This window comes from Kogia breviceps, chromosome 9 (assembly GCF_026419965.1).
Source record: "Kogia breviceps isolate mKogBre1 chromosome 9, mKogBre1 haplotype 1, whole genome shotgun sequence".
NCBI lineage: Eukaryota > Metazoa > Chordata > Mammalia > Artiodactyla > Physeteridae > Kogia > Kogia breviceps.
Genome location: NC_081318.1, coordinates 62143389 through 62170503, shown reverse-complemented (window position 1 = coordinate 62170503; position 27115 = coordinate 62143389). Strand labels below are relative to the sequence as shown.

The 27115-nt window shown below is 43.7% G+C and overlaps 1 protein-coding gene across 21 annotated transcripts in view; it reads left to right on the top strand.

Annotated features, from left to right (window-relative positions):
* ICA1 (islet cell autoantigen 1) overlaps window positions 1-26902 on the top strand; it is a 146400-nt gene extending 119498 nt beyond the window's left edge. For 7 of the 21 annotated variants that reach the window (XM_059074730.2, XM_059074724.2, XM_059074728.2 and 4 more), the window contains 5 exons: window positions 167-219; window positions 2912-2974; window positions 3085-3117; window positions 13667-13936; window positions 26628-26902. In XM_059074730.2, the coding sequence (XP_058930713.1) occupies window positions 167-219; window positions 2912-2974; window positions 3085-3117; window positions 13667-13936; window positions 26628-26749 (541 nt within the window). In that variant the 3' untranslated portion in view covers window positions 26750-26902. The remainder of the gene's footprint in view (window positions 1-166; window positions 220-2911; window positions 2975-3084; window positions 3118-13666; window positions 13937-26627) is intronic. The other 14 variants (XM_067042557.1, XM_067042560.1, XM_067042556.1 and 11 more) reach the window with 4 other exon arrangements.
* Window positions 26903-27115: the final 213 nt, after the last annotated feature.

The window sequence follows — 27115 nt, the reverse complement described above, 5'->3', positions numbered from 1 at the left end:
CCAAATTTATTTCTTCTTCCAAAAATGTATAGCATGTAAATGACTGTATGTTCAGACTGTGTGTGTGTGTATGTACAGTAATAGATTTTTTTTACAGAAAATCTGGCTCTATCATAAGTATAACACTTTCAGAACAACATTGCTAAACTTTTTTTTTAATTTTCAGGTTAATTTCATTAGAGGATGAAAGCCAGCACAAGGAATCCTCTAGCTTTAAGAGTAAGTTTCGATTTTTATTTAGAATTGCTTCTGAAATACTGCTGCACAGCAGCCAGCTCATTTTCTTTGTTGGTAAACTTCTTCAAGACCTTTTTTTCCAATTGAGAAAATTCTATATTAATTTGCTTCTTATCATTTAAGTTTTAAATGTTCAAATATCAGTGCTGTTGACCCTATAGCGTTATTGAGAGAGGTTGTATATTTTGAACTGGAAAACAGCATCATTAGTCATTTCAGCAGCAGCCTGTCAGGGGAGCGTCACAGCTGAGACTCTTTCTTTTACAACAGGTGATAACATTTAGGTGATAACATTTCTGCTATCACCATAACGAGTTGTAACCGCCATTTGGGCTGTAGAGATGGTTGTAAAGAGATTACATGATGACATCAGAGGAGTTCGATTCGGGCTGCGTCATGGGGTGTGTACTGGTCATGGTTGGGAACAGATGGGACAGCTCAGACACTGCTCTTCCAGGTGGTTCCTGGGCCTGCTTAGGACTGAGTGACACCAGACCCCTCTGGCGTACCGCCCCTCTTGTGGTTGGAAGAGGATCAGAGCACTGGTGGCCCAGACAGTGTGCTGTGAAGGGCTTGTCAGCTATTCCTGCCTTCTGCTCTTACAGCCCATTCGTTCACTGGTGGTTCTCACATGAGGAGCATGGGGTAGGGTAAAGTGTGACAGAACTCAGGATGGAAAGCTGAGCCTTTCACTGGGACTCAAATTCTTGGAGATGCAGGGGAAAGTTTTATAGGTGATAGGAAGACAACTAAAATTACCCCAACCACCTGTTCAGCCTGGCCCTCTCGGAATGTATCTGCCTCTTCCCTTTGCTGGGGCAGCCTTTCCAGGAGACAGGAGGTGGCAGATTGTACCCTGGAACTCCCCCTCTCTTCCATCTTTTCCCTTCACACTCTGTCTTCCTTCCATCTTCCTTCCTACTTTTCCAACCACATCACCTACTTTATTCTTCTCCCATTTACTGCTTCCTTTGCTTTTCCCCCCATCTGTCTTTCAACAGGGAAAAAAAAAAAAAAAACAACTGTCACCTTTTTGCCTCTACAGCTTGGCTTCCTGTCATCCCTTCATGCTTGTATGCCTTCACTCACTCATGTACTTGTTCATTTGTTCAGCGGATGTTAACTGAGAGCCACCTCTGTGGCGGACACAGCACAGGGCTCTGGGCCCATGGTGGTAGACCCTTCCAGGATGGGGCTTACAGTCAAAAGGGGAAGCAGGTGGTAACCTAACAATTACACAAGTAACTGGGCAGCTCCAACTTGGGTGAGGGCTGCAAGGGCGATGAGCCTCTGTGTTAGGGTGACTTCACCTGTTTGAGGGCATCGGGGAACTGGCTAAGTCAAGGCTACTGCAAGACCTATCAAAGCAAAAGAAACAGCCTGGGCAAAGACTATGAGCCAGGGAGGACCAGGAGAAGGTCAGAGGAACAATGTCCTACAGGTTGACGGAGGGAGTAAGTGGTAGAAGAAGCCGGAGAGGCAGGCTGGCCATGTAAGAGTCTCTGACTGTATTGATCCAAACCCTCCAGCCTCAAGATCATGCAGGGCCGACAGCACGAATCCTGTGGGAATCTAAGTAATTGAATAGAAAAATTTTAGTTTTGTGGGAAAAATGTGAACCCCAGTTGATTCTATTTCTATTCAAATTATCAATATAGATTGTATATTTATACAACATGTGACAGTACAGGGAGATCAAATTTTCTCTTTGTGCCATATGTTCACTTGCTTGTGGTAGCTGCATAATATTTTGAGATCGTAAATGTTGATTTCCTTATTTTATATATACACAGAATGGAATCCATTATAATGAAGGGCCATCTGTCTTTTATTCGAGGACCTGTAGAAAGTCTAATGTACATATGAGCAAACCAAGTTTTAAGGCTGTTATATTGTACGTACACACACACACACACACACACACACACACACACACACACACGCTTTATCAGGCAGAAGGTACAAAGAGTTCCCATGTATGCCCTGCCCCCGCACATGCATAGCCACCCCCTCTAGCAACATCCCCCGCCAGGGTAAACAATCAATGAACCAACACTGACATATCATTATCACTCAAATTCCATAGTTTCCATTAGATGTTGTACAGTCTGCAGGTTTTCACAAGTGTTTAATGCCATGTATCCACCACATGCAGAGTAGTTTCACTGTCCTAAAAATCCCCCGTTGCTTCACCTATTCAACTTTCCCTCCCCCAAACTCCTAGCAACCACTGATCTTTTTATTGTCTCCATAGCTTTGTTTTTTCCAGAATGTCATATAGTTGGGATCACGCTGAATGTAGCCTTTACAGGTTGGCTTCTTTCACCCGTAATCTGCCCTTTTATTTTAGCCAGGCCCATGTGGCTGAGGTTCCTTAGCGCACCATCACTCGATCTTCCAGTACTTAAGTCACACCTTTGTTCGTAGAAGGAGAATTGTTGATCAGTGTCATATAGTTTTCTACCAAACAAAACAAGGATTCAGGGCTGTTAACTCAGCATTCATTGAGAGCCAGCAGCTTGAGTAAATTATCATCTGAGGACCCCTGCTTCTGCGTGAGTGAGTTTGTGGATACCATTTCTTCCTGAAGCCATGTATTTACCTTAGCGTTAGCAGATGAACACACATACCTTTCTGAATTGGTGATAACCAAATGCATGTGTTATATTTACAGCTGAAGATGGAAAAAGTGTTTTATCTGCCTTAGACAAAAGCTCTATACATAATGCATGCTCAGGTAATCTAGATTAAGGAAAACAGCTCAATTTTAGTAATTTGACTCAAACTCCTTTCAAAATGAAAGTGACTCAATTTTCTTTTCTTTCTTCTCCTCTAATGAACCTATAGATGAACTATTAGACATGAAACTCGAGGAAGGTGGTAAGATTTATGCATTTCTTTGGGGTTATAATTTGTTTAATGTTTTAAATACAGTTGTTACATGCAGGAAAATATAATTTTTATCTTTTGAATAGCTTTGCATTCCCAAGCAGTTGTTTTTAGGTGACTGTCATTTGTCTTTATAAGTGACTTCAAATATGCTCAAGCACAAATAATATGTGTAGATCCGTCATCTTCAGTGTAATTACATAATGTTCAAACTACTAAAGCTAAAAGCTATTATGTCAGAGGTTGAATGCTGGAGTAGAAAAAAACCATGGCTTTCAGAATCAGACAGACCTGAATTTAAATATGGTTCTCCTATAAATGATCTCTATGGCCTTAAGTAACTTGCTTCATACTTAAACTCTTTTAGCCTCAGTTGTTCTCATTTGTAAATTGGAGCCAGTAGCAACAGTCTTGCTGGGTTATTGGCAGGATTGGAGATCAAGTATGCAAAAGGTCTTTCATCGTCTCTGACACAGGGACACTCTCCAAATGGTAAGCAGAGATGGTAGGACTAGAAATGTTGCCCTGCTGGGACTTCCCTGGCAGTCCAGTGGTTAAGACTCTGCGCTTCCACTACTGGGGTCACGGGTTTGATCCCTGGTTGGGGAACTAAGATCCCACGTGCCGCGCATAGTGTGGCCAAAAATAGATAATTTTTTAAAAATAAATAAATAGATTATAAATTATGAATTTAGGCAATTTTCAAAAAAAGAAAAATCTAATTTTAAAAAAAAGAAAGAAATGTTGCCCTGCTGATGTACTGTGCTTATCTTCATTGAACCTTGGTCAAATGCACAGGGAAAGCTTGCCTGGCCAGGTCCCACACAAAGTTCACCAGACCTAAAATCATTTACTAAATAACCCCCCACAAGAGATTCCAGAACTATGGATTTGGATGAGACATGCCTAGTCTTAAGCAATCCCAAGAAATTGAGTGTGTTCAGCTTGGTCATAGCCTTTGCTTTCCATCCTACCCCTGAGATTCTCAGCCAAATTCTAGAGCATCCCTTGCCCTGGGTCGCTGGCATACCATCTACCCTGGTCTTACAGGTTTCTTACAGGACTAGAAATGGGCCAAGATCATCCTGCCGGCCCCAGTTACCTAGGGCTGATGATTTTCTCTACTCAGTCTTTGCTTGATTTGGATTTAATTCCCAGAGTGTGAGAGGAGAAAGTCTGGAAAACAGAGGACATTGGTTAAAGTTTTTTCAAAATTGGAAAGGCATCACAACTCTAGCACTAAGTTTCCAAGGCTTTAAAAAAAAAAAAAAAGTTTCCAAGGCTAAGGCATATAAACTTGAGAGCAGAAACCCACTTTCCTTATTAATTTTTCATTCTAGGCAACACACTGTCAGTATTTCATGAATGTCCATGCGTATTTATCAGCATGTCTACTTATTTGTAAATACTGAAATCACACCAGGTTATGAAAGTAAAAAAGCAAATCATTAATGCAGATTGCCATTACATGGCCTCTATTTTCATAAAAATGTTTCTCCCTTGGCTTAAGGATAGAATATTTTGATGAAATAAAAGTGCTTTTAAACTAATTTTTGGAGGGGGAAATATTTCAGTCTTACAAAGGTGAGATAAGGATAATAATATAACAAGAGGTACCCACCACCTAGTTTTAGCAAGTCTTAACATTTAACAAATTATTTATAATTATACATAAGCTTCAATTTATTTTGATAGGAATATGATTTATTCTATTCCCAACCTCTTGTTTATATGGTTTGCTCTTTGCTTTTATCATCTCCTATTTAATTTCATTATGTTAATAAACAATTTTTGAGTAGGTGGTATATTCACATTGGTGCAAAAATCAAAATGATATAAATGTATACAGTAAAAAAAGCAAAAGCAAACCTCTCACTTGCATTGCTACTGCCCAATCTCCTCTCTATTCCAACACTCCGATCCCTTAGTGCATCCCTCCAGTGTTTCTTTACACAGACACAAGCACATTTGAGTCTATAGTCTCGTGTTTCCTTGCTTCTTCCAAAAAAAGTTTCTTGGTTTTGGATTTTGACTTTTTAAACTTGGTTATAGTGGTACAACACTAACCTAGTAGCCATGCCTTTCTTCACAGAATTAAGTCAGAAATGCTAACTGCCCAAGATACAGGCTTACTTTCATGAGCTTCTTCTAACACATATGCCAAGATATGTTGGAATAAGATTGATACCTTTCTGCTTATTTAAAACAACTTCCACACCTCATTGGTTTATAGTTACAATCTTTGTTTCGTAGAATTGCGGCTCATATACTTTTTTTTTTTCTGAGCTCTCAATTTAATTCTGAAGATAAAGAGATGAATGTGTTCTTCCTCAAAATGTGTACTCGTTCTCAGGCAGAAAAATTGATTTACAAATTTTCTTGGTTAAATGCAGTGTCACATAATTTCTCCTTTCCCTTTATCTCTGTCAACCCACAAAGCTCCCACTTGAGTCACCAGCCGTGCTTTCCCTCTATCTGCCTCTTCTGTGTCTGCAGCCCCAGGGGTAGCATCAGCTTAAAAATTAACATGGCCACGAGTATAAAAATATTCTCTCAGTGTACAGAGAACTTGCTGTGATGGAAGAAAAGAATACTCTTAATTAGTTGACTTCCAAATGTGTGCCCTTCGGAAAACTGCCAGAAGGCCCAAATCCTGAATTAAAATACTGATTATAATATGTAAGACATTAAACAATCAAGAAATAAAAAGAGCTTAATCCAGGGATGGCTGACTTTATAGGACTGGAGGAGCTGTAAGCTCTAGCACCCTGCTGCTTGGAGGCTGGTTGGTGATTCTGTTGGACAAGTCATGGCTAAGCCCTGGTACGGTGTTATCAGAGAGCAGACCGCTTCTGTCTACAGCAAGGACACAATTCTTCAGGAGCCGTGGCCCAGAAAATCACTCCGACTCAGTGTCATAATGAAATGTGTTTTCTCCTACTAAGTAGATAATGTAATGGAAAACCAATATTTGGCCAGTTTATACAAACATTTTAAATGAAAAAGAAACTGAGTGACATTTTGAGACACTTGAAAGTGGCTCTGAAATCACCTTGTGACCACATGTGACAGTCCTTAGTCTCAATTCACAAGTTATAACATGTAAAGTCTTGTGTTCCTCAAAGTTGGGCCAAGAAAAATAACTCTCAGATAACTGAACAGAAAGTAGTGGGATAAAGCAGAAGAGAGTTACATGAATTCAGCTCACCTAAATCTCCTAACTCGGCCTTATCCAAAATATACCTCTCTAGGACAGGACTAACTGGACCAATTTTAAAATGGTTTAATTGTTCATATTACAATGAAAATGTTTGTCTTTGGCTGCTTCCTTGGTTTCTGTCTCCAGACTTGCAATTCTGGAGGTCCAAGTGGTTTTTTTTGTTTTGGTTTTTTTTTTTTTTTGCGGTACACGGGCCTCTCACTGTTGTGGCCTCTCCCGTTGCGGAGCACAGGCTCCGGACGTGCAAGCTCAGCGGCCATGGCTCACCGGCCCAGCTGCTCCGCGGCATGTGGGACCTTTCTGGACCGGGGCACGAACCTGTGTCCCCTGCATCGGCAGGCGGACTCTCAACCACTGCGCCACCAGGGAAACCCCAGACTTGGCGATTCTGAATTCTGGCCAATTAACAAATGACTGAGACACTCACTCGCTAGCTCCCATATGTCTGAGTGAGAAGCTTTAGCCTGTAGCAGTAATATGCATTTCTGTCCCTGCGCCCAGGTCCTGCCCAGTCATTCAGAACTGTCTCCTGTACTTACCTATATATATATATATATATATATATATATATATATAGAGAGAGAGAGAGAGAGAGAGAGAGAGAGAGAGCTAACTAGGGATCCCAATGCTTCCTCACAGCCATGTGTCAAACACTAAGCTCATTATCTTTTCTCATAATCTTTCCCTTCTCCCTGTCTCCCTCAGTCTCCTAGGGAGAAAACTGCTGGCTTGGTTCCTTTCATGAGATAATGGTGTACTTTAAAACCAAATACTGTACTTATTTGATCACCTTATAGTCTGTAGTGTTCTATGTAGCTTTACCCTTGCTCCAGGTATCAAGTTTTCTATTAATGTTGCTTGCTTGTTAAGCTCTAATGCTACAGTGGAGAAGCAGGCTCATCAAAAAGTATTGTTTGAGTGCCTACTCAGAGTCTAGCATTGTTGGGGTTTTTTTCTCTGATGGGAGAGGGGTCTTTTGTTTTGTTTTTTGTTTGGGGTGTGTGTGTGTGTGTGTGTGTGTCCCAGAGAGTGGGCAGCGTGGGTTTTCCTCCATCTGTTATTACTATCCATGTCTTTTTTCAGCAGAAGGGAGTTTTGTTTTGTTTTGTTTTTTGTTTTTGCGGTACGTGGGCCTCTCGCTATTGTGGTCTCTCCCGTTGTGGACGTGCAGGCTCAGCGGCCATGGCTCACGGGCCTAGCGGCTCACAGCACGTGGGATCTTCCCGGACCGGGGCACAAATCCGTGTCCCCTGCATCAGCAGGCGGACTCTCAACCACTGCGCCACCAGAGAAGCCCCAGAAGGGAGTTTTTAGAAACAGTATTCTTGAATTCCAAACAAGTACAGTTTGTTACCAGAGACTTTATAATGAAGACTATTTTTCTTGTTAGACAGCTTCGTAAGGTGGTTTCCTACCCAAGTGTGAGGATAGTGTTGGTGTTTGGGGTTTTTTAATGTGTGTTTCAAGCATGTGGCCTTTACAATTAGTCATAATGTTGAGAGTGGGGACTAGGGAGCAAACCAGAGTGTCTTCCTGTTTCACACACAGATGAAGGGAACTTCTGTGACATTTATCTGCTTGTTTTCCTGTGCTCTCATTTTGGGTCTGTGTAGTTATGTTTCCATCTTCTATGTTCCTAATTTCTGCTGAGGTCATGAAACTCAGTATGATTTTAAAAATATCACCGGAGTGGGCTGTCACCTGGCTCCTACATTAGCTTTCTGTCACACACACTCAGTCTGAACTTGAGAGCTTCCTCTGAAGGTCAGTTTTCACTCATTGAAAACTCACTGGGTCAGAATCACTGTTCCTAGGGAATGTTTTCCCAGAGGCATAGGGTTTTTATTTTTGAATCCTTGGGCAGGGCAGGGCAGGGTAAACGTGCTGAGTGGGTCTGTCATCTCGACCATTCTGCCATAGTGCCTGCAGCTGTGAGCTTTGCCTAGCTACCAGTGGAGCCATATGACCTTAGAAACTACAAACTTTACAAAACTTCAATATTTGTTTATATATGAGATCCTTAATAGGCTCTGAAGTGAAAGCAGCGTGGTGCACTGAAAAAAACAACTTGATCTGTGAGACAGGGGTCTCCAGCCAGATAATTTATAACTAATAAATTATATGACCTTGAGGTCATCTAGCCTGGGTGTATTTTTCCTCATCTGTAAAATGAGTTAGAGGAGATGATTTATATGATCCCTTTCAGTTGAGTACAACTCTTCTCTTCAGGCATCTCATTGGTAGAAAACAGCAGGTTCCCAGACAGGAATGCAGGAAAGCATGTTTGAGTAATGGCAGGCAGAGGAGTTTTTCTGAATCGTAGGCTTCCCTGAAGGCAGTGTTGGCAAGCTGCTGAAAGGGCTGCCTTAAAGCTTGACTGTGTGGTCCTGAACCCACCATAAGAAGTGTTACTTCACTCAGGAGTCAGAGGGGGCCATTGAAGGTTTTGGAGGAAGGGAGTAATAACCTCACAGCTGAATTAAGCAAAGGTATACAGCAGGAGGGTGTCTTTTATGGAGTGCCAGAAGGCTCGCCAATGGGCAAACCCCTAAGGGCCCCCAGGTAAGAATTTGTCATCCAAGTTCAAGAAAGAAGTTGGAGTTGGAGATGGAGATTTGAGAATGTTCCCAAGCAACACTGGAACCATGAGAACAAATGAGATCTTCTATGTAGAGAATGTAAGGAAGAGAGAGATGATGGCTTAGGAGGAAATCTTAACGGCAACCAGAATAGGAAGAGGCAACAGGGAAAGTATTGTCAAGGAGATAGGAGGACATCCAAGAGAGCCACTTGATGGGGACTCACAGGGGATGACAGCATTTCCAGAGTGGGCATTAGTGCAAAGTGCTACAGGGGTCAAAGCCTGAGAAAAAGGGCTTGGAATCTGCCATGAGGATCTCTCTGTTAACCTTCAAGAGGGCCACTTCAGTGTAGGTGGGGGCAGGAACTTGATTACAGACAGCCCCAAAAAGAGTGGTGACAAAGTAGAGTGTGTGGCTGTAGAAGAAAGAAGAAACTAGGACAGTAAGTTGACAGGGGGTGTTTGGGGAGAGACAGCAATATCAAGTGAAGATTGACATTGTTGGCTGTGCACACACCTGAGGTCAGGGAAAGGAAGCCTTGGAGAATGAACGATTACAGATGCTGACGTTGGAATAATACTGGGAGCAGAGCAGGCTCCCACAAGCATGGGGAGAGCATAGGGAGGGCTAATCTTGCAAAGGATGAGGGAGTGCATGAAGGGTCGTAGAGCTGGAGGCCAAGCAGTGAGAATTTGAGTATGTCATGTGTGTTGCCCTTTATTTTTGTAGTAATATCTGCAGTTGGGTTACTGATAGGAAAGTAAACATGGAGACTTGAGAGCCAGCAAGGGCATGAAGGGGGCTGGGAGGAGTATCTGTGGATTTGGCCCCTGCAATCTCTTTATTCATTCTTTAAGACAAAGGCAGGATGGGGCTCTGTAACCCAGGAGCAACGCTTGCTCATCTACACGGTGGAGGCTGTGACTCCATTTGTAACTCTCACCGGGCTTCTCTCAAAGAGCTTATCGTATCTCTGTGTGTCCTCATTTTCTCACAGTTGAGTTGAATTATTTCCAGAGAAAATGATAGCATGATTCTTTTTTTTTTAGCATGATTCTTAAGAGCCAACTGACTAGTGTTATTTTTCAAGTCTTGACTTGTCTGGTTACAGACCTAAACCTGTCCTGTTTTACTTATGATCTTCTTACAAGTTATGTACAGTAATTTCAAGCATCTTAATTATCAGGGCAATAATTAGGAGGTTTCCCTGTTTTCAGGTTCAAGTCAGTATCAGTTTCATTGCTTTCAGCTAACAAGTTTTCTTAAAAGAGAAAATATCCACAGTGCAGCCTGCTTTAACTTTTAAATAACCAGGACACTAAGTAGTAGACCACGTTCAATGGTAGACCTTAGACTAAATCTCAATTCAGAACTAGCTCTGGACAGTATCATCCTCCCCATGGGTCCTTTTCTTATTTCAGTCACTAAATTTAAGTTGGATAGCATAGATTATTAGTTGGGAATCATTTGGTTGGAAGTAATAGAAATCCTTCTCTAAATAGTTTAGCTTTAAAATTAAAAGAAAATAAAAGAATGTATGGATATTGGTCCGTGTAACTTAGGTGGATTGACTTTAAGCAAGGCTGTATCCAGGGGCTTAAACAGTGTTGTCAGGATTCTGTTTCTGACTCTTCCCTCCCTGTTTGGCTCCATCATCACTGGGAGACTCAACTCTGCATCTTTAGAACTTAGAATCCCAAAGAATAGAGCCCCTCCTCCTTCCAGCTTCCATATTCCAAATTCAGGGAAGCCCAACCCTGAACCAGTCACCATGCCCTGGGAAATCAAAGACTCTGGCCAGCCTAGGTCACACATCCACCTGGGATGAGGTGATGAGGCATCTTAAGTGGTATCTCACCAGGATCAGAGGAGAAGATGTCTCCCCGAAGGGAAACTAAAGAGGAGGAGGAAAGGGATGCTAAGTTAGCAAAACCCAAAGAGGTCTACTCTAAATACCATCGCACAAAACCTAAACAGTAAACACAAAGAGTTCTTCCAATCTGTGGTTATTTTTGAAAGGCTCTCAAGGTTTATTATTTGTAGTTTCTAACGTTGGTTGTGATTTTCCCTGGATTGACTTCTAGATGAAAGCAACGAAGGCTCCCCCAGGCTTTGACTCAGTGGGGAGCTGTAAAGTGACTTTGGGAGGAATGCACATAATTTTCAATGTTTCTTTAAAGTCATCTGTTTCTCTAGGGTCTGTACATCAACTTGAATTGGTTCCAATAAAAGGAGTTTGGTTCAGCAATCATCTGGTTTCAGTGAGGCCAGAAAGTAAACCATGAGAAAAGATTTGGGCACTCAGGTCCCAACTGAAAGTAGGAAGTACAGAGATTTGTGAAGTTAATAGATGTAAAAAGGGTGATGCTGAGAGAGACTGAGAGAGAGGGAGGAAGGACACCCAAATGCATGTTGATGGACACACCCTGTCACAGCCGAGGTTCCTTCCTTTGTTCACAGCAGTGAGCTGCCTCACCTCTCCTGCCCTGCCTTCCCTACCACGCACAGGCCTAAGTGGTTTTTGCATTACTCTGTCACTACAGAACTGTCTCGGAAGCTTGTTTAGTAAAATGCCATTTTCCCAATCTTCTCACCACCACACATACAGGCTATATCTTAGTGCAAACCTCTGTGATAACACAAACAAGAAGAATGCTTAAATTAGACAGCTGTCCAATTAAGGTGGTATTTCGCCACTATTTTTAAACCACAGTGATATGAGCATGCCTGGACCCCTCCCCTCCCTGATGGATAGCCAGTCTGCACAGCACATCCAGAATCCCCACTATCATAGATCTTTCTATAAAGCGTTGTTGAAAATAGATCCAGTAAAGCCAACAGAGATATAAGAGCTTTATCTAATTCATGTGAAGGCTTTTAAAAAAATTATCTCATATATTTGAGGGAAACCTGTTCATCTCAATATGACAGTGTCAGCATTACCATCTAGCTCAGAGAAAATGTAAATCATGATTGTTCCCTCTCTTCATGACTTAACAACAAAAATGTTTGTAGTTTCCGAGTGGCAATTAGACACCATAACAAAGCCAGAGTTAAAAAAAATAATCAATTCTTGGTTTTCAAAATATGTAGAAAACCCAATGAAAGGTTATAGGATTTGTGATAGTAATGCCCCCATTCTACTTGTACTCACTATTTAGTAGTTTGTCAGTGTTCATATTCTAAGAATGAATCTCCAAAGTCTTCCTTCTGGACCGGTAATGAGGTTTCAGTTGTATTTCTTTTGATCTTCCTGATGATATTCAAGTGGGCATTATTAATAAAATGTTATAGATGATAAAACAGAGGCCCTGAGGGGTTAAGGGTCTTGCCAAAGTCACACAGCAAGTAAAGGATGGTCCAGGGGCTCCTCCTTTGGTCCAGTGCTCACTCCAACCCTCCAGGGCTGTGTCTTTGGTCTGTGAAGCTCATCGTCTAGTGGTTCCATGTGTGATTTGCCCTGTTTTCCTGTCATTCTTTCACCGCTGCCCTCAGGCAAACCAGACCTGCTTTTCCTTTGCTTTATGCAGTTGGGGTGCCACAAATGAGACAGGAAGCAAGGATGTCTTTCTTGGTCATTGTTAGACTTCCTGATACCTCTGCTCCCATCTCCCTGGGTCAGTCTGGGCATGGTGAGGCTCCCCTTCTCATCCTGGATGGCAGGGCAGGTTGCCACATGGTATGTTGGTTGTGAATTTTGGGCTTGTGTGGGAAGATTTGGGAAGCTATACAAACAAGGAACTAAGATCTCCAACATGCCTTCAATCCTGGCTTTGTTTCATGTCTGAGAAATGTATTGATGGTAAATATGCTTTTATATTAAGGAGAAACCAACACTCTATAATTTTGTGGAAACTATTTCGATGCAATTCTAATGATGCTCAGAAACTGGACTTGCTTTGAAGGAAAGAGAATGAGTGAGAACTAAACAAGGGTCCACTTGCCCAACTAGCAGCAAAGCCAATTTACTGACATCAGGTTGCGGTAAAGGAGAGTACAGCATTTATTGTAGAGCCAATCAAGGAGGACGGGCAGCTCATGCCGAAAGACCAGAACTCCACGATGGCTTTTAGTGAAAGGGTTTTAAAGGCAAGCTTAGGGGTGTGGCTTGCAGGGTGTCTGATCAACTCATACACAGTTCTTTGATTGGTTCATGGTAAGGTAAAAAGGTGATGTTACAGGAATCTCAGTCATCAACCTTCTGGTTCCAACCTGTCTACATGCTGGTGGTCAGCATGCAGTTAACTTCTTCCACTGGGTGGGGGTTTTAGTATCTGTAAAACAACTCAAGGATATGACTCAGGATATTATCTATAACCCTTGAGGAGAAACTAAAGGTCTTTGACTTTGTTTTATGACTCAGCTATTATTATTTTGTCTTGTTTGACTGTGTTCCTTGTTTTTGTTTTTGTTTTTTTACTTCTCTGATTAAATTTGCTCTTTCGAACTCTGGGAAGGCCTAAGAGACTAAAGCTTTTATACGAACAAGAGGCAGGGGACATGGGGGGTGGGGCTGTCCCCAGGAAGTCCTCACAGGGTATTGCTTGGTTTCAGTGAGACTAGGAATTTAATTCCAAAATTTCTTGAGAGGTTATAAGGGGATTAATTTATACTTTGGTTAACTTTTTAAAACTTCTAGCCATCACCTGGTCTGTCCCATCCCAATCCCCACTACATTTATTCCTTAGGGCCTGGGCCCTTGGTGGTGATATGTTTCATGTTCTGTTGCTTTGATCAGCTTGCCTGGGCCCAATGGCAGGGACCCTGGAACCTGAAGGTACTGACAAAGATGACCTGCTGCTGTTGAGTGAAATCTTCAACGCTTCCTCCCTGGAAGAGGGAGAGTTCAGCAAAGAGTGGGCTGCTGTGTTTGGAGACGGTCGGGTGAAGGAGCCAGCACCCACTGCGGCCCCAGGAGAGCCAGACTCCAAGCCCCAGACAGGCTCAGGATTCCTTCCTTCACAGCTTCTAGATCAAAATATGAAAGACTTACAGGCCTCACTGGAAGGTATGTACCACAGGGATTGAAATGGGTTTTTTTGTTGGTTCATTTTTTGTTTTTTGTTTTTTGAAATCCAATGGCCTATTTTTCCTTATCTTTTTTTTTAATGTTTTCTGGGTTTTATCTTATAGCCGGTGTCTTTTTTGTTTGTTTGTTTTTAAATTTTCCTTTTATATTCAGTGATTCTTTAGCTCAAATTTCAGAATCACGTTCCAGCTTTAAGATATGTATTAGGGTTTAAAATCTATTTCTTCTCTCCTCCTGTTAACATTTCCTATTAATCAAAGGCTAGAGGGGTGGTTCTCTTTCTTACTGTCTTACTTTGATTTTAGACTTTTTCATGGCACAGTTGAGGGATCAGATTGCCTTCACGGTTGTGGCTTGTTGACTTCGCCGTCTCTTCCTGGCCATCACCCTAGCTGAGTTCTCCCACTTACTCATGAGGCAACATTCTCCACATTCCCATAGACATGGAGCTTACTGGGTGCTTTTTTCCTCTCCATCCGGGCTTACCAGTACCCTGAGTATGCCCTCAGCTCAGCTGTTCCTGTTCTGCCTGAAACACATGGCCCAACAGTCCCCTGAAGCCCGACCACAGCAGAAGTAGAGTTTTCACACTGATCAAAAGTGATCGGCAGCATTGCTAAGGGTTTAAGGTACTCCGAGGCTCACCAGCAGCCCACATGCTGGTTAAGAATTGCTGATGTGGGGACACCTCGATTTCGAGTGCAAAAACTAACACTCAGGTTGAAATTTAAATTTTGAAGTTTGAGTTTCCAAACAAACAAACCTTGAGAAGGAAACCATTTTAGTATTTCAACACTTTTCTTCCTCCTTTCATGCTTTAATTGTAAGACAGGAATCACTGTTAAGAAATTCTTAAATTGTTTTGGTTTTTCCATGAATTTAGGCTATCTCCTTAATAAACAACGTGTTTATCTGGCACTTAAAGCTGAGAACAAGTGGCAGAGCTGGAATGATTAAGTAATTATGGGCTATTAAATTTTTTTAAAAAAACACCTCAGGTCTTTGGAGGTGAGATCCCGGACATGGGAAGAGTTGGTAGGCAAGACCAAAAGAAAAGTCTTCATTCTTTTTTATGAAATACATGATTCCTTTCATCTTCCGTTTTGAGTCCTATTTTGTAGCCAGCCATCTCATTTATTCTCAGTAATGGAGTTAGAGATAGGAGGGATAACTGCAATACAAAACTACATCTCTGACCTGAGTTTCACCCCTGGGTTTCACCACCTCTTTTGCTGGGACCTCAGATGAGCAAGGCTGACAAAGACTGGGTTTCACCACCACCCACCTGTGGCAGAGGCACTAACAAGGCGTGGGAGAGTCAGGAGAGGCAGGGGCCAGAGCGGGATTCACAGCTCAGAGCTGGGGGCTGCTGGAGACTCTCCAGCTGTGCTGGAGGATGAATCCCCCTGGGGCCCCCAGCTTTGGAGACACCAGGGCCCCTGCTGCTGCCCAGGAGCAGCGGTGGCAGTGTTCCTCCCTCACTGGTGTGGCCAAGTGTCACTCTATTGTGAGCGCCCCAGGCTGACACTGAGAAGTCAGAGCCACACGCCCTCTTCCTGAGCAGGTGGAGAAAGAAGATCTCAGCTCAGGCCCAGGGCGCTGTCCCCAGACCTCCGCCTGAGAGCTAGGACAAGTATGGTGGCTGTGGGCTTTGCACTTCAGCCTTGCCCCATGGCCAGGAGAAATGCACACAACCACACTTGGGTCTAAGGAGGGAGGTGATCTGACGGCAAGAGAGATGCAAGCTCACACTATGGAAAGAGAAAGAGGTACTTCAAAAGGAGGCCATTTATTTCTCAGGCAAACAGAGTCTCAGTGGAGGTTACCACCCCAGTAGCACTCTAGCAAGTTTCTCATTTGTCCAACAAGTATTTATTGAGTCCTCTGGGTGCCAGGCACTGGTGATTCACCTGAGAACAAAACAGACAAGGCTTCTGCCTTCCTGGAACTCACATTCTAATGAAGAGGAGATAATGAACAGCAAACATAATCAAATTACATTGTAGCTTAGAAAGTGACCAACAATATGGAGAAAAGGAAAAAGCAGAGCCAGAGATAGTGTTGGGGGAATGACAGGGTAGATCAGGGATGGTCGAGGGTCTGGAGGAGGAGCACTAGGGTTGGAGTGAGAGAGAGAGAGGCACTTGGAGAGGAGACGGGTAGGGCCACATAGGGCCTCATAGTCTTTGGAAGAACTCAGAACCATCACAGCATCTTGGACCAAGGATGGACATGATCTGATTTACCATAAAGGGATCATTCTGGCTGCTAAAAGTTTCCTTTCCTCTGCTGCCATTCTATCAAGATCAATGTGAAAGGAGTTATTTCATAACCTCTGAGTTATCCTGTTTCCTTTGCATGCCAACAGCCATAAATTGAATGTCTATGGAACTCAAAATGACAGAAAGAAAAGTGAACTTCAGTGTTTTAAAGAGGAAGCCCATTCAGCTTCTATACACCTACAGGTTACCAGCAGGCACCCCCAACCATTCTGCCCCAGTGCTGCCCTCTGATTCAGGAAACCTTCAAAACACATATACAGATAAAGAGTGGGCTCCCTGCTTTGATGATTGATCATGTAATCCAGTTCTAACCATATTCTGTGCTTTTGTCAGGACTCCCTCCAACCTCCTAAAAAAAGAGCAAAAGGTAGATGTTGGCTCTAGATTTTTTTTCCATTGCATCCGTGGTCTAGAAAATCCATCTATACACATGAATTGCAAAAGAATCTAAATAATTATTAAACTTTTGACACCTCATATTGAAACTACTTCCCCCTGATTATCCAGATCATCTTAAAAACTAAATCAAATAAACCACTGAAATAAGTATGTAGTCAAACTAAACGTGGAGTAGAAAGGCTCATTGGCATATTGGCTCAGCGAGGCAAACGCTGGTAGGGAGTTCAGAGCCTGGGTTTTATTCTGTAAACTCCCTTCCCTGCACTCACTTTGCAGCAATTGGTCAGGCTACTCATTCTCTGGGCCTTTGCCTTCTCATCTGTAATACGAGGTATTAGACTCACTGAATAATCTATCAGGAGAGACCGAAGTCATCTGAAGGAGCTTTCTACTTTTCCACAAATGTCATCTTCTTATCCCTGGGTTACCCCCTACTTCAGAGATGCTGAAGTCTAAAACTGTTTGCTTCTGTGACTTTGCCCTTTATCATGGTAAGATAGTAAGACCCAGCACTCCCTATGGCATGTGCTGTGGGCCAAGCACTCCCATGTGCTTTACGTGTGTTAACTTACTTCATTCTCACCACACCCTTCCCAGGCAAGTACTGGCATCATCTCCAACTTACAGCCTGGGAAACTGAGGAACAGGGCAGTAAGTAATTTGCCCGAGATCATACCTCTGGTAGGAGGCAGGCCGGATTGTGGGCCTGAGCCGCCAGACTTCGGAATCCATGCCTTTCCCCATTCTGTTCTGTTGCCTCCAAGTACTATGTCTCTGACGGCAAACGCGATTCCCGGATGGGCTCCCTCAGGCTTTGCCTTGGGTGCTTCTGGAGGAGCAGGACTTGTAAAGACTGTTATCCTGGCTTTGGGCATCCTGGGTGTGCACAGGGATGGGTGGGGGGGGGGGGGTCCACGCAGTTATGGAGGAGGCATGTGAGTGTGGGAAGGCAGGGTTGTGTCAACCACAAAAGTTGGGTGAGGGGCTTCCCTGGTGGCGCAGTGGTTGGGAGTCCGCCTGCCTATGCAGGGGACATGGATTCGTGCCCTGGTCCAGGAAGATCCCACATGCCGTGGAGCGGCTGGGCCCGTGAGCCATGGCCGCTGGGCCTGCGCGTCCGGAGCCTGTGCTCCGCAACGGGAGAGGCCACAGAAGTGAGAGGCCCGCGTACGGCAAAAAAAAAAAAAAAAAAAGTTGGGTGACATTCCAGAATAGAATATATGAAATCGAGATTGTCTACAAAGTCTTCGCCTGTGCTAGCCACCGCCCCCTCATTCACTGTAGTGCTGTCTAGCTCAGTCTCCGCGCCGCCTTTGTAGCTCTTTGTAAGGTCCAGGCAGAGTGTATCCTCAGGGGCAGTGCTCAGAGGACAGAGGTGGGTGGCTCCAGGCCACAGCCACAGATACCTCAGCACCTTTCCGAGCTCCAAACTTCCTCCCTCCCCCTCCCTCCTCCACCTCTTCAGTCATCTCGCCTCCTTATCTCTGTTCTCCTCTGCCTTCCTCTCCTCTTTGGCCTTTGTCCTCACTCTTCTCCTTCGCTCTGGGGAAGTAGAAAGGAAGGGGGGATTCAGTAAGAGAACGATTATATCTTCCTTCCCCCACCTACTTCAACCTCTAGGAGAGCAAAACAAAGGAACTTACATTTAGGATCAAGTTGTGCTTAAAAATTTTAAGGAGTTAATTTTAGCTAGACTTTCTAAGGGTTTCTGAAGTTGCCAGCATGATAGGGCCTGGGGTTTTCTGTGTCATAGAGTGATGAGAAAATTGTACCTTCCTGAGACCTCTTAAAGTGAGTAGGAAGAGGACCAGCCAGAGGGGCTGCCTGAGGTAGAGACCCGGCAAGGCTGATGGGCCTCATTAAATGTTTTTCTTAATTCCCCACCAACATCCAAAATTTAATTTAGAAACAGACGCGGATACTGAAAAGATAGCCATCTCCTCAAAATAAGTGCACCAGGACATCTTTTAATTTAGGATTCTGCAAACCAAAGTTAGGAGTCTTGTTCCAGATTCTCACAAACATACAGCCCTTTGTTCCTTCTGGATATTCTTTTGTTTTACCTAATTCCGAGGTGCTAGTGCCATCTGGGTGGGTTTCCATTTAAAGCCAATGTAATGGAAAGCTTAGCGTGATCATTCTCTTAGATTTACCTTTCCTCAACCAGAGCTCTCCTCTTGCTGTTTCTGGCTTAGCCTTGCTCCAGGCTAACATATTTCCAGGACTCAAATGGAATAATGTGAAAGAAGAGGCTGCGGGCCGCATTTAAAGATAACCTGAACACAGAGCGTGAGCCATTGGCGTTGTTCGTTCCATCAAAGAAGCAGCACTTTCTAAGCCTGCCGGGCACATCCCCAGGTCTTGGGTATCTGCAGAATTTAAGTGCCTCCGTTAGTCCATAGAAGGAACCTTGGTGACCATCTACTCTACCCTCACTTCATAGATGAGGAAATCAAGGGACCCCAGAAAGGTCTCATGACTTGCCAAGCTGTTGTGGTTTTATCCACCATTCACATAAGGTCTAAGCTCCTCAGCTTGGCTTACAAAGTCCTTTAAGGCCTGCCCCAGTCTCATCACTGCCCATACCCCCCATGCCTTTACTTAGCATGACTCAATGACCTTGTTCAGCTGGAGAACCATGTATTTATTACGTCTGTAAGCTGGATTCCAGGGAGTCTGACCCTCCCCTCCTCTCGGAGCACCCCACCCACCTGCATGCTCACGGTGCTTGTTCTGCTTGGCTAACTTCTCATCCTTCAGGTTCTCCTGTTCAGTGTCATTTCATCCAGGGACTCCCCCAGCAGTCAGTATTAGGTGTTTCTGCTCTCCATCCCCTTTACACCCAGTACTTAATCATTCCTCTTATTTCACCTCATTGTAAAATTGATTTAATCTTTTGTCTACTTTAGGTTGTCATGGGCAGGGCCCATGCTTGTGTTGCTTACCATCATATTTCCCGATCATAGCTCAGGGCCTAGAAAAGATGTTCGACAGAGACATCTGGATGGATGGGTAGATGGATGGATGGATGGCAGGCAAGAAGGAAGGGAGAGATCAACTGACATTGAATCACTATTAGGAAAGAAAACAGTCCTAAGACAATCTCAGGGGTTGCTTCTCATGTCCGCTGACTTATACAGAAATCGAGATTCAACTTAGATTTATTGAGGGCCTGCACTTTACAGCCTCTGTATTCCCTTGTTTCACCACCAAGATCCCATTTTATCCATACAACAACCTAGTGAGGCAGGAATTTTTATCCACTCTTTGCAGGTATGGAAACTGGGGCTCAGAGAAGGTGTGGACAGCAGCAGGCTGGTGCTTGGCCACCGAGACCGTGGTCTTCCCACTTTCTGCTTCATGGCCAACCCCACCCCAGAGCGCCCTGTGCTGTGTGCTCATCAACCCAGCCTGGGCTTTTGCTGTCCCAGTTAGTGAAATATTACATTCATGGCGAAGTGCTACTCTGGGTGGTATTATTTTGGCTTTACTTGCTGCTCTAGCTGGCCGGTGTTATTTCTGGCTGATTTTTATTTTCCCTTATGTAAGTAAAGGGGGGGCAAGATTGCTCCAATAAAATTTTATATGTGTTTCCTGCAAACGGGTAGCACAGTTGACATATCACAGGAACCGACAGCTAGGCTTGTCATCTTGCTCACAGAGCCCTCAGCTTCTCCTGCCTCCACTCTCCACCACCCATCTCCTGACACAATTTCTCTGAGATGGGGAGACATCTTTCCAGCCGCACCTTCCTGTTAAAAACGCCTCAGCCAACTAATTAATACCAACTAGAGAAGAGTTGATGGCAATTACAAGAGTATTAGCAGCAGTAAGTTCTCGTTAAATAGCAATTTTTCCTGATAGAAGCCAAGACATTTGAAGTCTGGCTTGGCGTTCCATCCGTAAGTACCCTAGTTGCACCCCTCCCCTAAATAATTCCCAAAGTGATATGAGTGAGGGTGAAACTACAGCTCAGCTTAGTATTTGCTTAAAATATATGTATATAGCTGGTGTCACAACTGTACCATTTTCTCCCCTCATGTGCCTATAGTTGGATTGTTAGACATATGCTTAATAGCTGTTCTGAGGAGAGATTGTGATTTGGGAAACTGGCTGCTGTTTCTGCTTCACATTATGGGACAAGGGAATAGTCATGGGAAACTTTGAGGTATACTTTTCCCATCATCTTAGTCCCCAAAGGGGGATGTCTTTACGCTCATCCTTCTCCATGTCCTCTGCTGCAGAGAAGCCCCCAAACCCATAGATTCCACATGTCACACTCCACATTATCACTTCCACATGTTCATGAGTGTTTAGATGAGCAATATTCAAAAATCCATAGTTACAAAAGAATCCAATTAGAAGACATTGTCTTGGGCTTGGTGGCGCAGTGGTTGAGAGTCGGCTTGCCGATGCAGGGGACACGGGTTCGTGCCCCGGTCCGGGAAGATCCCACATGCCGTGGAGCGGCTGGGCCCGTGAGCCATGGTCGTGGAGCCTGTGCTTCGTAACGGGAGAGGCCACAACAGTGAGACGCCGGCGTACCAAAAAAAAAAAAAAAGGAAAAAAAAAAAAAGAAGACATTGTCTTTATAAAGGAGTCTGCCATTATAATCCTTTAAATTATAGGCTTAAAAATACAACTTGAGTTTCTGGTACCTTAAAAATATGACTTGATATACAGTCATTTTATTTGTTTATAGCCATTTGGGAACATGCCCATCACATAAAGTGAGGGGAGCTCCATTTTGGGATGTTGCTTTATTTCTGCCTCCTGTAGGAAAGTGTTCCACTTTATACTCTGAAAAAGACAATGGTTGAACCACCTCTTTTCCAGCATCCCCTGCCGCCATTTTAAAAAACAAATGTTGTGCATACTTTTGAAATGGGAAGAATTTTCTCGTGTTCCCACTGTATCAAATAGCATTCAGAGATCCGGGAGCGGTAGACTTCCATACCCCTCACCTGCCTTTTCTCTACATCTGTTCCAGATCTTTCTGGAAGTATGGGCCTCCCTGAACTCAGAGAGCTAGACAAGGTCAAGGAGCTTAAAGCTCTAGGACCTGGGAGGTGGGGTCCTGAAAGCAGACCTCTCTGTTTCCTAGGAGGGCCTCTCTCCTTGTCCCGGCTCTGGCTTCAACCAAGGTGACCCTGATCCTGACAGAGATGGTGTCCGTGGCAGGGCCTCTCACACTACACTGCATGACAGCTGCCAAGGGTTTGTGCTTCCCTGGGCTTCACCCGCAGCAATTCTGATTCAATGGGTGATGCCCCTGCCAGTGGCACGGGCACCATACTTTGAGAACCACTGCCCTAAGAGATGGAGGCCAGACTGTAGGCTTTGATGAAAAGTTACACAGGCTCTGCAGACCACAGGTGGGTCTTGACATTTGGTGTCCAGAAGAGGATTGTAGGGAAAAAGGTAAAATTGACACAGTTAGATGCTACTCTTTGAGCTTTATAAAGGCACACGACGAAACTGCAGTTTTAACTTTCTGCATTTACCACTATTTATGTGATTTGGGTTTAGAAGGAAAATGCCCATGGGCCAATTTTCTAGGAAACAGGGAGGTTATGTTACTCCTGGATTACATCAAATACTGGTCATTTTAAAAGACTGCTTTATTGAATTATAATTTACATACCATGAAATTCACCCATTGTAAGAGAACAGTTCAAGGATTTCTGGTAAGTTTATACTGTGCAGCCATCACCACAGTCTAGTGTTAGAACATTTCCATCTTCCCAAAAAGTCCCTTTAAAATCTGGTGCTTTTTGTTGTTTGTGAATTATGTTAACAACATGTTCAAGTACCTTTCCAAAGGATAACAGTACTTTTTAAACCCTCTATGTTTTCATTATTTTAGACCCAATAAATAGGTCACAGGCCACCTGTTTCATTTGTCATTGGTTAGTCTTCATAGAGATGTTTGTGTTTACTTGCCTAAAATGAAATAATCAACCAGTGAGTATTATAGCATCTGCTGTGCCAAGCATTGCTTTGCCATCTCTTAAAATAAAGCTTTGTAAGTGTACTTCTCATGATTTAAAAGAGTTCTTCAATAGTTTATCTTAATTTCAACACCCATCGTGTGCCAGGTAGTGTGCTAAAGGATGTACAGATGAATAGTACATGATCCCTGCCTTCAAGGCGCTCAGAACTCTAGGAGATGAGACAAAAGTACAAGCTAATCAATATAGTATGATTCTATAATTAGGTCCCTTATCACAAATCTTAGAATGGTAGGGTAAACAAACAGCATTACATCCTATTATTTTTGTGTCATATACTGAGTGGCTTGCTTGCTCCAGAAATTGGTTTCACTGCCCCAACTGAACTCTGCCATCTAAACGTGATGTCTCATGGGGGCCTTATCAGAGACAAAACCTTTTCTGTAGAAAACACTGCGACCACAGCATCCCAGTGAAAGGATACAGGTTTTTTTTTGTTTGCTTGTTTTTTGTGTGTGCAGTACGCGGGCCTCTCACCGTTGTGGCCTCTCTCGTTGCGGAGCACAGGCTCCGGACGCGCAGGCTCAGCGGCCATGGCTCACGGGCCCAGCCGCTCCGCGGCATGTGGGATATTCCCGGACCGGGGCACGAACCCGTGTCCCCTGCATCGGCAGGCGGACTCTCAACCACTGCACCACCAGGGAAGCCCAAGGATACAGTTTTAACCATTTGGACCCAACAGTGGTGCCTCATCTGATGGTCTACATTTCACAGTGAGAATCAACAATGGATTTAACCCACACACACCTACTTGTACCACATTAGGTGTTATGGAGCACATTGAAGAAACAGTTCCCTGTCTCATTGAGAAGACAGGACTTACACATGAAGAATTAAAGCAGATGTGCGAAGAAGTATATGGTAAAGTTCTAAATTAAATGAGTCATGATGAAACATCCAGCACAGACAGTAAATACTGGGGGGAAACTAGGCTTGCTTCCCCCAAAGCAGGACTGCTGAATGCCTCTTAATCATTAGGGGCAGGCAGAGCACAGGGAGGCCTTTCAGAACAGTGGATTAGACAAGATCAATGTCATTTGTAAGGGTACGACATCAAGTTAAGGGGATGTTCTTTCCCCTCATATATTTGGACTGGACTGCCTTTTATTTCTCTATATTAACTAAACTTCCCAATTTAAATTAGCTGTATGGAAAATAAATGAACTAGATCATATTGGAAGTAGAGAAGACCAGCCATTCCCTAGTTCTGTTGCTACATTTAATGGTGTTCACTTTTTTAAGCTTTCTCCATTTGCGACAGGAAAACAGGCACTTGATTTCCTTGAAACACTATTGATAATCTTTGGTGCGACCATGAAATGATGTCACTTGGTAAGAAAAATGGGTATAAAACTGGAAGCAAAAATGCTTTAACCTTAGCAATTTCTCATTTGCTTTTCAAAATGCAGTCTTTTCCCTAGTTTCCCATACTTTTAAGGTGGGCATGATTATACATATCCACTCTTCCCCTAAAACATATTCCGGGTATGAGGAACATGGGAGAAGGTTCTTTGCATACCACCCTCCTCTCTCTCTTTGAAGGCTTATCAGAGTTGAGAGCCATGTTTCTGCCCCAGGAACTGATGGGGCAGTGTAACTGCCCTTCCCTAGATCTAACAACCTCTGGTTTTGAACATTAGGCTGGTCAGAGAGCAATGTCAATCCTATTTCACCTCCATGGCCAGCACCAAAGGCAAGCAGTCCAAATGGCAGTAGCCCTGCAGTGAAAGGTAATACAGTGTTCTATCCCTCTTAAATGACAGTTGCCTTCATTTTCACTGGCCTAACACCCTTTTCTTTCTTTATTAATTTCCATGTGAGCATCTTGGGTTCAAGGGAGGGACTGCATGGGTGGAGAGTTCGGCATGATGCTAGCAACTAACATTCTAACTTTTTTCCTGGCTTAATGTCCTAATTCATAACTCCCTCTATCAAATCTAATGAGGAAGACTCAAACATCTATCTCCATGTGACCGGGTGCTCCCCAAGATTGGGTGACAACAGTAAGGGAGAAAAGGCCACTGAGGTTGGCGATCCTTAGCTGAAAATACCATTGCTTCCACCAGACAAGGCATTTGGTTAGTGCTTTTCATGAAGAGCCAGATGTCTTAGTTGTCAAAAAAGGGCCTTTTGAGCTTGTGAAATCTGTTCTTTTGAGACAAAACATCTGCCTGAGGAAGATCTCATCTGTATTTGCAGCTCTCTCTCTTTCTTTGGTCATCACCCACTTTCCCTGTGTTGACCACAGGAAGTTAAAGGAAGTGTCAATTTTATTATCATCAGAAAGCATTCCCTTGATGTTTTTTAGGTGTTGTACAAATAGTTGCACCTGGTTTTCCCTCCCACAGTGGAGGTCTGGGGAATGTGAGGACCCCCCATGCCCCTGAGGTATAGTTACCTGGCTCTTCACAGAAGGGCTACACCCGCCATCGCCATCGGAAGGTGCTGGGAAGGGGAGGTGAGCATGGAGTGTATTTTCCCTGGTGCTGTCTCTAAGATATCTTGATATTCTCTATCAAGAACACACTAATCCTCCTAAGTCAATCTTGCCCCATACAATTTCTTTGTGTGACCTCCTACATGACTAAAGAAAGAGAAATTACTCCCTTTTTTTGAAAAAAAAAAAGGTGTCTCCCCCGCTCCCACCAAGCTGTATTGAGATCTCTGAAGTCTCAGTTTATCATATCAAAATAAGCCAAGTGTTTTGGGGGCTAACTGCACACAATGTGAAATTAATGTTACATAATAATAACTTGCACAGTTACTAACTAGTCTTGCTTGCAATAGCTTATCTCTCTAGTAGATGCATTGTTATCTCATTATAAAATAATATATCCACAAGAGACTTTGAAAAACAAAGGGAGGAGAATCAGAAGTATAAAGTGATCAGTACACTGTCTTAATGTTTAAGTGCTTTTTAGTGAAAAGATCAAAAGCCCTGTGTATGTTGGTATAATCCCATCAATATTCTCTATCACTCTCATATAACCACTTTTAGCAACTTGTGCTACCAATATTTTTTGAGACTCTTTTCAACCAGATGGCAAAAACATTCCTAGCTGCTCTCAGCTAGAAGCATAACCTGTCAGAGAGACATTTACTTCATGCTTTTGATACTGCCACCCGTTGGAGAAAGAAAAAAAAGCATGGGTCATCCAAGCCAATGAACTTAGATTCTCATGTGGAATGATTTATATAGAGAGGAGCCCCCAACTTATTTGTAAATCACTTGCATCAGGCACTCTTTTGAAAATGTTCTCCTCATCTGGAAAATAATTAGGCTCTGTAATTGTGACACTCAAGAAGTTAGGGCAGGTGGTTCGGTGAAAGGACCGCTGAAGGCTGTTCCACTGAGGCTGGAGTGTAAGGGGTATGGGGGCAATTTAGAGCCCAGTGGGGAAGGGGAGGCCTGTCACAGGCCCCCTTCCTCTGATGGGAGAGGGTTAAAGTGACCCGAGTGACCTCGGGAGAAGAGGGGCAGTCAGGCCTAGGTGCCATCCCTGCCCCCCCTCTTCTGGACCTGTTGCTTTGAAGGCTGAAAAGAGTAACCACGGTGTTTCTCTTAACCCAGCAGATTTGAAAAGATTCTTCCAGGAAGCACCTTGCTTCTTGAGACATTCAGTCTGATCTCTGAAATGACTGATATTTCCTGGTGGTGGTGAAGCATGGGGCCTGGGGTTTCAGGCAGCTCTGTGGGCTGTGGCCATCGCTGGGTGGAGGTGCAGGTGTGGGTTAACACAAAGGATCCCTGTGCATTGAACTGTATAAAGACCATGGTTTAAAAATGTTACTCAGCCAAACGGCCAACAGGGGGGCATGGAATACCCTAACAAGGCTTGGTGACAAAGAGCAATGGGGTTTGTTGGATTGAGCGTCCTCCCTCTTCAAGATGCACCTGGGCCCACCTGCCTGCAGCCTGGCAGAGGTGGGAGTTAGCAAGGTAGGTGGGTGTGCTCATGTTTGCTCTTCTCTCCCCAGAGCCTGCCAAGCCCTCCTCGGACCTGACTGCCTGGTTCAGTCTTTTCGCCGATCTCGACCCATTATCAAATCCTGATGCTGTTGGGAAAACCGACAAAGAACATGAATTGCTGAATGCATGAGTCTGCAGCCTCCAGGAAGGAGCCCACAGGCGGCTCCAAATCAGCACACCCGGGGGGCTTGCAGATGTAGGAAGTGATCAGTATGCTGTTTTAATATTTACGTGCCATTTTAATAAAATGAAAGGGTCAAAGGCCCTGTTTATATTGGTATAATTATTTACTTTTATTTGGTCTAAAGGGTTCCCGTGTGTTCTCTATGTGGACCTGACGATACAGGGTGGTCTGGGAGCAGTTTCCAGGCCCACCGTTTTCCTGCCCACAACTGCATCGTGGCTGCCGACGTGTCACTGGGCTGCTACAAGGTCCAAGTTCAAATCATAAACCTACTTTTTGTTAGGTTTAAATAAGGTGTCCTACAGCCTCAGA